This window comes from Lagopus muta, chromosome 11 (genome assembly GCF_023343835.1).
Source record: "Lagopus muta isolate bLagMut1 chromosome 11, bLagMut1 primary, whole genome shotgun sequence".
NCBI classification, from domain to species: Eukaryota; Metazoa; Chordata; class Aves; order Galliformes; family Phasianidae; genus Lagopus; species Lagopus muta.
In genome coordinates, this window is record NC_064443.1 from 4,529,428 (window position 1) to 4,542,633 (window position 13,206).

At 37.7% G+C, this 13,206-nt stretch overlaps 1 protein-coding gene across 2 annotated transcripts in view; it reads right to left on the reverse strand.

The window, feature by feature from the left end:
• The window catches only part of TAMM41 (TAM41 mitochondrial translocator assembly and maintenance homolog), a 30,472-nt gene that overhangs the window by 562 nt on the left and 16,704 nt on the right, over positions 1-13,206 (reverse strand). The window contains exons 8-9 of one of the 2 annotated variants that reach the window (XM_048957869.1): positions 2,850-8,853; positions 596-1,203 (exon numbers count right to left, since the gene is read on the reverse strand). In XM_048957869.1, coding sequence (XP_048813826.1) covers positions 8,777-8,853 — 77 coding nt within the window. In that variant the 3' untranslated portion in view covers positions 596-1,203; positions 2,850-8,776. Of the gene's footprint in view, positions 1-581; positions 8,854-13,206 lie in introns of those variants that run through there. The other variant, XM_048957868.1, reaches the window with a different exon arrangement.

Sequence of the window (13,206 nt, forward strand, 5' to 3'; positions counted from 1 at the left end):
ACTTCCTTACATGTGGATCACAGCAGTGATATGTCTTACTACTGTCAGTGACATTAATGTTAACTAGACAGGGATACTCAGTGTGGAATGAGGCTCAAACCTGCTTTTGTTAAACCATTTTCAAGTGATTCCAGCTTATAAAAGTTACTAGTAGCAGGGGGTACACGTTGTGCTGTGTATTGAAGAAACACCCAACTCTGAAGAGATGGAGCTTTTTTCTTTAGGTGCCCATAGCATGCAGTAATTTGCCAGCAGGCATTCACTGCATGTTAAAGAGGAATTATCTGACTTCTTCCAGCTCCTTGCTCCAATTTCACTTTTGCTTTTTTGAGCAGCAGCAGTAAGAATACTTTCCAACACCACAGAAATACATGAAGCTACCTCAGGTCTAAACAGAAGGGTAAGATGTACTAGTAGAAACACAGCACAGAGATAATTAAGTCTGTGCCACAAAGCAAACACTTTTTCCAAAGCTATCACAGGACAACACTATACATACATCTCTCTGAAAGTAATACCTGCTATTTATTTCCATGGAAACTACAATAAATACAAAGAGCATGTGTTATATGGTAACAAACCGTAATTTAATATTGATGGGAAGGTTCAACCTCTACAGCCATATCACCAACATCCACCTCTGAAGTGGGGGGGTCAACATAAAACGGGAGGCATTACTTTCAGAGCAGCCTGTACCTATCACAGATTACATAAGGTGTGTTATTCATTCACAGTGTCTGTCAGTACAGTTATAATGCATACATCTATTTATATCTTCTTTAAATAAAATATTTTTTATCAATGACAGCATCTTTTAAAACCATGTCAGAATACATTTTTATCTACAACAAATTACACAGCCTCACAAGCAAACAGACTTTCTTCAATGCCAAGACTGCTATACTTTGAATCTCAAGCTCTTCTCAGTAAAAGTTTGTTTGCACTGCATCTCAAAGCTATCATGTAAGAACACATCCAAATTGAAAACAACATGCCACATAAGATTTTAAAAGACGCTAATTTTTTCAAAGATAGTTTATTATTTCATTAGAACATAATGTGTTAAATAGCAGTAATTCCAGACAGACTAGTCGATCCAAACTGTGAGTTGATGGAGTTGGTTATTTATTACCTGCTTCAAGACAAAGCTTGCCCTCTTCATTATTGTCTGCCCCATCATCCAAAGGAAGATTAAAAGAGACTCTGTAATTTCAGTTGGAGCAGGGTCAGAACAGAAGCATAATCTTAAAGCAAACAGTAAAATACTTCCCGAGCTGAACAGAAACATGAGCACCACTAACTGTTGTTTCAGAACATTTAACCACAGGTACTTTTGCTTGCTTTGTTCCAGGAAAGAAGATTGTACCCTATGGTGATTCCCATAAGATGAAAAAAGATGAGATACCTAAGCAGAAAAAGGAGTGTCAGATTGACAGATTAAAAGCGCTCTTCAGCATTAACCCACTGGTTTTAATTTGTAGAAGTTTTGTCCAAGTTCATTAATAATGATAAAATGGACACAAATGGTTCACTGCAAAACCCTGAGTGATAAACTCAGTACAATCAGTGATACACAGATGTAGTTACATATTCAGAATAAGTTATACATTTTTCCCTGATTTTTCTCCCCTTCTTGTGCAGTTATCACATCCATCTAATAGATTTCACTTCCTGTTAGGTTCTTCTTTTAATTTTCTCAGATAAAAAAAAACAAATTTTAGCAAATTTTATTTTTAACTGGGATCACTAAAATAATGAACAGGTTGCATTTCATGATCAGATGCAAAATTGCTTTGAGCTTATGTACTAAATCGGTGTAAACTACATAATTTACATATATTTCAAAGCTGCAAGAAAAAGTTTTTAGTCAACAGAACTGTTTCTAAACCAAAGACACTACCAGCAAATTACTAGATAAAAGTAACCTGCTATTGGAAAGATTCCTACCGAAATTACTAGAAAGCTAGAAAGGAAACAGAGATGCATCTTTAAATGATTTAACTAAGGATGAGGGTAAGAGTTTGCCATAAGCATGCAGAACCTCCTCATCCAGGATGTGTATGTCTCAACGCCAGACTTGTAAGGCAATTAAAGAAACGAGATCAACAAGACTTCAGTATGAAAACAGCTCAATTTTAAAAAGCTCCCCTCAGAACGCAGTGCACTCCAACAGGGTCATGAGATGAGACACTGGGAGAGATGAGACATTGAGAGGATTCTGTAATCGGCTCCTCCCCCTCTCCTGCACCCCTCTCAAGGCATTCAAAGCTACTGACTTCTTGGCTCTCAGTCTTGTCTTCTACAGGGACCGAGCCAGACGTTTCATCACTGCTAAGAGCAAGATAATTTGAGGATGGCAACACGAAGGAAAAAAAAAACACCACCACATACTGAATGTCTCCTTCTCATGTTTCACTACTGATTTTAAAATAGGAGGTTTGGAGAAACTTTGGCAGGAGACAGAGATTAAAAAAAAATCCACTCTGTGGGAACACAGCCTTCCACATTCACCGAGTAAACCAATAGAGCTAAATAGGCTCAGTGTAAGAGAAGTAATACAAATTAATTCAATAAAGCTAAAATGACACATTTAACTTAATGGTTTACTTAGTTCAGGGGAATAGAGGAGGTGTTTTAAACATGAGGCTCAAGACTTTCAAAGAGGGCCTGATGGTACCAAAAAAAAAGACAGGTGAAGGAAGCAGGAGCCAGAACGTTATGTACAATTTATTGACTTCTAACAACAACCCCTTATGGTTGCAGCAGCTAAGAACCAAATTCTATTCAAATTTAAAATCAGGAAGAACCCTCATGATAGCCATTCCATTTGCATGAAGTTTCAGACATACCAGAATATTCGTCGTTGCAGCTGCATGACTTTCATTTTCTCAGAAAAATATGAACAACTGTCAAAACAGCTATCCAACACTGATGGGAAGGTTGTGGCAGAGCAAGGGACTGTGAAGGTAAAAGTGACACCAAGTTCTTAGGCTAGACTTAAAAGATGTAACTGAGATATTTGTTTATACATGAATAATGTAACTGCACAGTCTGAAGCTTCACCTTCATGTACTAAAACTGAACTCATTTCTTCTCTGATTTAAGAAGCCTGAATAAACTGTTAAAACATGCAGGAATAAAACACAGCCTCTTCTCTAAAGCAGGCAGGATCAGTTAACAGCCATGTTGTAGATTTTTATCTAGAAAACAAAAGGTAAACGAGGTCACTTGATACTTTGGTTTCATAACAGAGAGAAGGATCAGCTGTTTACCCAGACTAAAAAGATACCAGAAAATAGCTATACAAAGGTAATGTCTCTTCTTCCTGCAGTAGATAATACAAAGACAGTTAACTGTCCACACACTCGCAATATATGGCCAACAGAAGTGACCTCAAAAATAAAGAATGCTTTGTCCCCTGTAAACACCTTACCATTAAAAACTATCAGACACACACTGACCTGACATTCTGACCTTTAAAGCATATTTCAATTTCAATTCTATTTTTAAATTAATTGCTGGGAAAAGGCATGAGTCATAACCCTGGTTGGATCCCCCCCTACTGGATACTCACCAAGTGCTATGTTTGTTCTAAAGTTCCCTGAGGCAGAACAGGCTCCAGTATTATCTCTTCAATCAATTTAAAAAAAAAAAAAGGACCTTAGGGTTCAGCTCCCTAAACTGTCTGGGAATACTGGCCTCCATATCCACCTGTATCTCACCAGTTGGGCAAAGATGTTTGTTGCAAACATCAGAAAGCTATGGGATACTACAGAGGTTAGGCCTATAAAAGAAAGAAACCACACTTGTTCAGCCGTGTGCTACCTAGAGGCACCTTGTTAATGATAAGGCTGTTGAACTCCATCTGTCAGTCAAGTTAGCCAACAAGCAAGCTGAACCAAATGTAAAGAGAAATCACCCTGAAGTGCAGATGAGAAATACAGTGTCTACAATTGAAACAAAGTTAAATACATTAAAGACAGCCAATATTTGAAGGGTCATACAGCCAGCCACCTGGAGAAACTTACTATTCAAATACTTGCGAAAAGGGGAAATAAAGTGATTAAGAACACAACTTATGCACACTTATGGATGAAGTCAGCACCTTGTGTGGCACAATTTTATGCACTCATCAGCTAAGAACAGCCAAACATCATAATGCTAGTCAAATGGGTTGCTCAGAACTAAAGGCAAGTTAATAAAAAGACTCAACATCAAGAAGAAAGACTGTAAAAAGTAGAAACAAATCTATGGGTTATGCACCCGGTCATATTTTTATTCCCCATTCATCCGGTGTCGTGCAGTTTATTTCCTCTGAAGCATGAGATGAAGTTACACTCCACTGGCACTGTCCATCTCAGAGTCAGCCAGGCCCACAGTGCTGACTCACCTACGGAAATCCTTGGTACTTTGATTGGGCCCAGGCTCTTCAGCACAAAGAAGCCTTTTAAACATCAAGAAATAAATCACGTCCAGAAAAAGAGAGGATGAAGCATGAAACAATATCCACAGCAGAATGGCCAAGCCAGAAATGAGGGGTGTCTGAAGAACAGAACAAAAGGCTTGTGAATTAATTCAAGAACAATTAAAAAAATAAAGCAATATGGAAACAGAGCAGGGAGGTACAAACAGGAAAGTTACAAATGGAATGAAAAGCTGGTGTGACTATTTTCACAAAAGAACAAACACACTGCACTGTGACAGAGTAACATTCTCATGTACCAACTTCCCATGCAACTAGTGATCTTAGTGAATTACAGCTGCACGACCATAAGAAATCACTTCCACATACTGTTGGGAAACTTCAAAAGCAACTAGCATGTCTGAAATCAATCTCTCTTCTCTTAAAAGTTTTACATAGCATAACGCTGTAACAACCGCATGAAGTATTTTATATTAACAATAGAGAGGAGTTCAGACTGTAAGCTGCTCTGGGCTATGATTCATTCATGGCTCTCTGCCAGAAAAATAAATACATTCAAGACCAATGGCCTCAAGGGGAAAGGTAGGCCACTTTTTAAAAAGCACAGAGATAAATGATTTACAGAGCAGAATACAGTTTAAGATTTCAGCCTATATGGATTATGAGGAAGAACTTCACAAAGATTTACTACACAGAGTTGAATACTGGCAGTGTATCAACAGATGGAGTAAACTAGGAACTACTAAACTGGGATTTGCAAAACTCTCCCTAAAGAGCATGAAATGACCGGTTATATTGCTGTACACAAAGAAAGTTCACAAAGCCAAATCAAGATAGGCAATGGGTATTTTGTCCATGCAAGACAAACACAGCCAGTTCACATTACAGGCAAACTGCAGTAAAGAAACACCTGCACAGTGAAAGACCAATCCACCAGCCACACAACAAACAGTTTAAAGGCTGGAAGGGTTTGATGCTGTACAACATCTGCTGCAATATAAAGTTTAATTAGCTACTAACAGCAAGCAGTACATCCTTATTTTTCTCAAAAAAAAAAAAATATATATTTCTTGATTAAATGCCCTTGTTAGCTAGCAATGTTCAGAATTAAGATACCTCTGCTGTACAACAGGAGCTAAGGTCAATTCATTCTTACACATCACATTGACTTATAATTGTAATTTTTTGAACCACTACTTCACATTAGCAAGCACCTTCTAAGACACCAAAACCATTTCTAGATTTCTTACTTTAATATTCAGAACTTCATATTTTATTGGTTAATTTTAATTATTATATGTATTTATACAATAATCATATTTAATTGGCCAATGGTTTTACAAGAAAACTGTTGTTCTCTTCAATGCTTCAGTAGAGTTACAACTGCATTTCATCATTTAGAAGTTTCTAGATTAACTGCTGCTCATTCCCAAACGTAGCAGTAATTAGAAATTTAAGCCTTTAAGAAACACGGAGCATCTTATAATCCATGATGCACTGAAAAGATGTTCCATTTAAAGCTCAGAAGGTGCACTTCTCAACTTAAAGAAGAGCCACAAACTCAAGGTAACAAAAAAAAAAAAGAGCATTGAAGAGAACAATCTATTACTGCCTTCATAGTGCAGCCATTTCCCAACGGATCATGAATGTCCAACAATATTCATACAGCACACCATTTATTTTACATTTTTAAACTTCTGTAAATTCAAGCCCAGTCCCTACATTTGTTAGATCCAGAAGGGAATTAAATACTTATTTAAGCAATGGTAAGTATGCATGCACTTTAAGTCAAGCATGTGACTAAATGCTCTGCTTGTAGGAATTCTCAACCAGATGTTAAGCAATCTCATGACACATGATCTCTTTCAACCAGAGTTTGCAGCAACAGTAATTTATGAGCTAGTGGTTTTGCATCCCGTGGTACTGTTATTTAACCAAGCTTTAAAAGCCCCATCTTCACCTTTACACAGGAAGAAAGTATAAAAATAAAGACGCAGGTTGTCAGGAAGGTTTTGCCCCATGGTGTTACTTCCCAGTATGGCTCAAGATCTAAACCTGCACATAACTGCAGTACTACAGGGGAAGGGAGCTCCTTAAAATGGAAGGGCATCTCGTTTTGCCGCTGATCACTTTTTAATCGGGCCATATTGCTTATTCATTCTGTGGGTCAGTTACTGCTTCACCTGTGGACTACAGATGATTTTCTTTCCCTTCAGTTTGTACATTTTTGTCTTGCACTAAGAAAATTTGGGATTCTAGCTGGAGTGATAATTATAGAAATGTAACAGTTACATTTTCAGTTACAAAGAGGAGATAAATGACACAGAACTTTAGCTCCTAGCCTTAATTATCTAATCACACATTCAGTGGTATACACTGAATAATTTCCTAACAATTTCACGTGCAGTCACTGGAATTTCTAGAAGCAAAGTTAATTCTGCTTTTCTACTTTCAGGAATTTTTTCAAAAGCTGACTACAAGAACAGAACTTATGCACAAGAACATAATTTCACTGAAATTCATCAAATCTGACAAGGACAATGGTGAGAAAATGATATATTAAACCATTATTCATTGTAGGCTTTAATTTAGTGGGTTATTTGCATACTAAGCCCTCCAGTAGATGGTGGCTCTCTTCCCCCCAATAATACAGAGGACCATATTAAAAATTTACAAACTGCTGGTGTAAAAACGGGTCTTGGCTCACAGACCTTCCCATATGCAATTTTCCCTATTGCATACTTCCCTTGGAACAAAAAATAAAAGCTGTTGCCTCATTAGATGAATGTATCAGGCCGTTTTGACAACGCTGCACTTCTCACTTGGCAGCTAGCTCATTCAAAAAGCCATGGCTCCCTTCCGAATGCTTTCTCGTGCTGTTCCTGTGTCCAAAAGCCTTCTATCCGTCAGGGTGCATTTCTACCACCAGCATCCATATTCTTTGTTCTCAAGAATTTTCCAAACATACAACTAAGTCAGTCATTATCTGACTTTGCTTTAACTATGGCGTATGTAAGAAATACAAGAAATAAGAAACTGTATGACAAGTTCAAATTCTCATTGCACACAAATTCCACTTTGAAGTGGATACGCTCTACTTTGTATAAAGCACTTCTAGATTATCCACAAAGGATCTCTTCATGCAAGAAAAAAAAAAAAAAAAAAAAAAAAAATCCAACCAAAAACCAGGGTTAATTTCAGCAGTGGTTAAAATGCCCTAATCTTTTTTTTTTTTCCTTCTCCAAATCAGGGACTTTGGCCTCTTAATAGAGATGCAGAATACCATCTACACCAACATTGGTTTGCATTTCTGTAACTTCTGCAGAACAGAGCAGCACCAGGACAGCCAGCCTCCTAAGATCACGAAATGGACATAAAGGGTTTTGTCTTACAAACTCTACATCTTACAACAGATGCTTCAAATTTATTGTGTCACATATCAGCACTGCCATAAATTTCCATTCCTTAATGGTATCACAGATGTGATGTAAGAATTCATGTGATGGTCCAACTTCTTCATCACAGCTCATTTAATTGAGCAAGTGTGAACAGGTTTTATACTTGTGGACATGATTTTCACAAACCAAAAAAAGCCAATGAATTATAGAATAGGTATTTTTTCCATAAAATTCCTGATTTTAGAGCATTTTGATAAAATCCTTTGCCAAAAACATTTCATAAGTGTACAAGTACATGCTGAATGTGAACAAAAGTATGACTTCCCTTACAACCATGACACCTCTAACAATGCTTAGCTATGAGTTAGGCAGTTGTCACCTGAACCTCATTTAAAAGAAGATACAAATTTTACCAAATGAACTTGACAAGCTTCCCGGGCTTTTCCTGAGGTCCAACCTGCAGACAGACCCATTTAGTATCTTCAAAAAAAAAAAAATTAAGAATGAAATTGCAAGCATGGAAATAAATACATTTAAAGCTCTATGGACTCTCCAGTTCTGTGTCTGAGAGAACGACACCTTAAGAACACTTCAAAAGACCCCTGGTGACATTTTCAAAAAATAGAGCTATCGATACATACAAAATAAATGGCTTTGGTTTTTATTGTATGTACAATTCATCACCTTCACTCAAGGTTTCTAAAAATTCCTTGAAAACGTAATTCATATACACTGTAAAAAGTTATTTTAGTATTTACACAGTAATTCCTTTGCCCTACTGCCATCAAATCTCCCCTCTAATAAAAAAATTCTACTGCAGTAGTAAAAGTGGACAGGGAAGGTATTTGAACTGGCTTCTTCAGTAGACTTTCATCTTTGCAAGTGGGCTCAGCAACACCTGCAAAACATTTGGAGAAAAGGAACCCTTGTTTACCCATACGCAGCGTGCCAAGAGTCAAGATGTCTTCTTTAACCATCCTTTTGTCATTTTATACAATTTCTTCATACTGTAAGTTACAGATTTCTTTGCTCCTTAAAACAAAGGAAAAAAGACAAACATCAGAAAATATCAAAATTCTGGAAAGTTAACCCACATAATAGATTTTCAGTAAATTAACTAAAATATAAAGAATGACAATATCCTAAAACATCACGCAGACATGCAATAATCCTGCAACAACCCTGTCAGTCTTAACATGGTAAATAATGGCAGAAAAACAGTTCTAATACCATCAAAGCACACAAAAAATAGGATCATTCTGAAGGCCTGACAATGTTACTCAAAAGCACGTACACAGAACAGGTGTAATATCTGTATAGATACATTTCAGAACTCCCAACCCAGTCTGTACCGATGGAAACATCTAAAACACAGCACTACCAAAATGTTCAGCACCTAAAGGCTTTTAAACCACCTTTGTCTGCTGCACACCCTCACCAAACCAGTATGCCATACTTTTCAACCCCTCCCTAACCTATTACTAGATAGCACACCCAGCTGACTGGGATCATATTCCAGACTAGTAATGGACACCAGCAATTCCGTAACCTTCTATTATGCAGCTGGACACAGAACTATTTTAGAAGGATTCAGACCATTAGGCACACATGCTAATTAACAGAACACATCTGTGATTGGAATTTATTCACTGAAACACATCACTGGAGACCATCACCACATTGTGCAGATCAGATTAGGGCTAATCCTCAAGAACCAGAGCTACACCCAAAGCTGGGCAGCCAAAGCTGTGCTGAATAGATAACGAGGAAGAAGAGAATGAGAGGTGAACCAGAAGATAGACAGGACAAAGGAACAGTCTGCTCAAGCAAGACAAGAGTACATGACTGGTTGGCAAGTTCCATGCATCTAAATGCTACTTCACCAATTTTTCTAACAAGATTTTAGTTAGCCTTGCCTGATGCTGCGCTGAGTCTGAGAGGCACTCAGTTGCTGTGCTGTAAAGTTTCTAAGTGCAACTTCACAATCCTGCAGCTAGAATTTAGAAGCATCACACTGATGCCCATCTTGATTAGACAGTCAAACACTGCACATCACAGAAAGTTTCCCAAATGTCAGTTCAGCCCCTAAGGAGAAAGAGCCCCAGAGCACTGCTACTGAAAAGCTTGCAAATAAGTGGAAAGGAGTATTGTTTCTTCATAGGAAATGTGCTCCCAGCTTCTGGGGTGGAAATCTGTTCTGGTTTCAACAAGTTGTAAAGTACACGATAACTTTCTTGACTATTTTGTTATTGCTTCATCCTAAGTAATGGCAGCTACCATTGCATAACTGAGGGAATAATGCATCTGCAAGAAATCAAATCTACTCAGCTTGCACAATGAAACAACATCTGTGTCCTTAGGTAAAAGCATCAACACTGAAATGATGATGGCTCTGGAAAACCATAAGGCACGTACCCAGATGAACTGAAGCATCATAAAATGAAAAGCAAAAATAACCGTAAGATGACAACAAGAAGGCTACAATTTGGCAGCACTGCACAGACCTTAAGTATGCTATGGACTCCAGTATGAATAGTCTGGCACAAGGATCTTATCTGGAACAATTCTGCTTCAGAGAACTTGCCTAACTCTTATTTATAATATACCTCATATTAAGCCAGTGTATCTGTAATATTCTAATACCAGCCTGCAGATCCCCGCAAAGCTTTGGTAAACAACATGCCCTTACTCCTGGCCTACAAAGGCAGGCTTTTCTCAATTTCCATGAAGATACACTGCATTTTGCATTTTAGCTGGAAGATGCTCTCATTATCAGTAGTCTAGAGTCACAAAAATCAAATGAGCACGCAGTAATACAGAAAAGCACTAGCTGTATTCCAGAACAACTACTTTAAAAGCCTATCATAAATCATTCTGTATATTCTGTGTATAAAGAATTGTACTTTTGGTTTACCTAGGTGCAATTTAAAGAAACTCAAGGTGAGCTTTTGCAGAACAAAAAAAAAACCAAAAAAAACACCAACATCCATCCATATACTTCAACTTACATATGGGATGCATGTGATTCTGTAAGCTCACATTTTTCTACTTTTAATAGGCTGTCATTAAAAGCAAATGCACTAATGAGGTCAATGTTATTCTTCTGCAGCATCTCAAATAGCAAGTAAATAATCCTGTAAATTCCAGAACACCTCACACATCTGCATTAAAATTGCATGCAATATAAGAATTCCAGTTGCAGAACAAGGCCAGACTTGAGCTCAGGCATAGCACATAAATGAAGTAAGTGGCTCCCATCTCAAAAGTTTAAACTACGTAACTGCATAGCTTTGACAGTTACTGTCCAATCTCTTAGGTACTTCCAGGACACAACCCCTCCAAAGCTGAAATGGCTTTGCCAGGATCAATGTTCTGCTATTCCAACAAAGTCAGTGTAGTTCTGGAAGCACAGTACAGCATGTGGCAAACCAACAGTAACACAGCTGCTCCAGCCTTGCAGGACTGTAATTAACTGAGTTGGCACAGCAGCCTGCAAGTCAGCTTGCTCTATCAGCTTGCCAACCTATTCTGCCTCTTGCAGCAGCTCAGCATTAAGAGCTTTTTCTTCATATTCTGCCCCTGCAGGGAGAACTCTGCTGAACTCCACCCACTCCAGCCATGAACCCAGCATCTTATGGAGTAAGAGGCTTACATTTCTGCCCTAGCACATCATGCTACAAAGCGAAATACAGGTTTATACATACAGCTGGTTTCTTAAAGCAGCCCTCAGGGTGATGAGTCACATCTATAGTAAAAGTTAATGGTTGTAATTATGGCTCAGTCTCCAAATCCAAAGCAGTTGGACCACATGAAGATGTCTTTCTACTTTAGCTATGAACCTACAACTTGGTGGTTCCACACCCCCTTTAGATTTTTCCACTACAGGATAGAGAACAAAGACCTTACGCACATGGAATCAAGACCACAAAACTTCAGTGTAAACATAAGCTGTATCTGGTTTTGCTTAACAGTCCCATGGAAGTGTTACTGTTACGTTACAGCCAAATTACTATCTTACAGGTCCCCCAAAGTTTCCCCATACATATAACTGTATGCTGCATTCTTCATTTCCTTTTGAAATAAAGGATTAATGAATATACTGCTGAAGAGCTGTCATGCTATACAGGGAATGCAAATATTTACATATTGCTAGTGCACAGACATACAACTTTTTACACATTGAGAGTGAATTGCAGTGTAACGCAGTATTTGTTCAGGCACTGATGAAGCTGGCAGTTACTATGAAACTACAGAATATTTATATAGGTTGTTCCCTAGAATTAAAAGAAAATATTTCTATGCAGGCATAGTTTACTAACAGCCCAATTCTAAGAATAAGAATGTTATTCGCAGCAGCTAACAAGCATTTGTGTTAACTTAAAAGAATCTTGAACAATTGATTCTTGAACAATTCACCCATTATGTATTTCCAGCTTTTATAAGACATTTTCAAGGCTTGCAGCATTCCTCTATTAAGATATAAAGAAGAAATTTGAACTGAGTATCGGTGTCTTTTTCAGAGCAGCAAAATAGAAAAACTTCAGAGTTATTTCCCAAAGACCATGCAGACTCTGACTATGTGGGAAAATAAATCAAATGATGGTGCCATCTCTAATGGGAAACAGAGAGGCAATCTCACCACAGACTCAAAAAAAAATATACAGGCACATTTTCAGAAACTAAATAGGGCACTTAAAAACAAACAAAACCAGAGCTTGAGCTCAACTTTAAAACCACACTGGCAGAGAAAGATGAAGAAAAGTTCTCTTAAATGGGCTGAAATTCTTTATTTTGCCTATGCTATTTGCCAGTACTGTTAATACACAGCATGCCAGCCCAGCAACAACTATTCCCAATTTAACACTGAATTCAGAAGCATGCCCTACACTGGACTGCCCTGTCACAGATCAGCACATAGACATTTCACATTTTTCTATTGTTATTAAGATAAAAGAATCAGCTACAGAAATCATTTTGTGTCCCTCATTACAAAGTGATGGTCACACCATGAAAATTAATTCTTTCACAAGCAGACGTGGGACAGAAGTACTTACATAGTTACCAGGAACAGGAAGGAAGAAGCCAGAGCTTATTTAATGGGGCTACTGACTTCATGATCCTTTCATAATTTTGTTATACTTTAGTTAGCATTCTTAACATAAGCACTACAGAAGAAGAGAGCAGATGAAAAAGAACTGGAGAACCATAATACTTTTCTTAAAGTCTCTACTAGGATGTACAAAACTAGTTCTCAGGGAAACAGAACACTACACGAAGTTTGGTTAAAGAAGGAAGAAAGAAATGCAGCATCCCTAAAGATGAAATCTAACAGCTGAAGACTTTCCTGTAATACGTATTTATTCCATGAGACAAACAGATACTTTC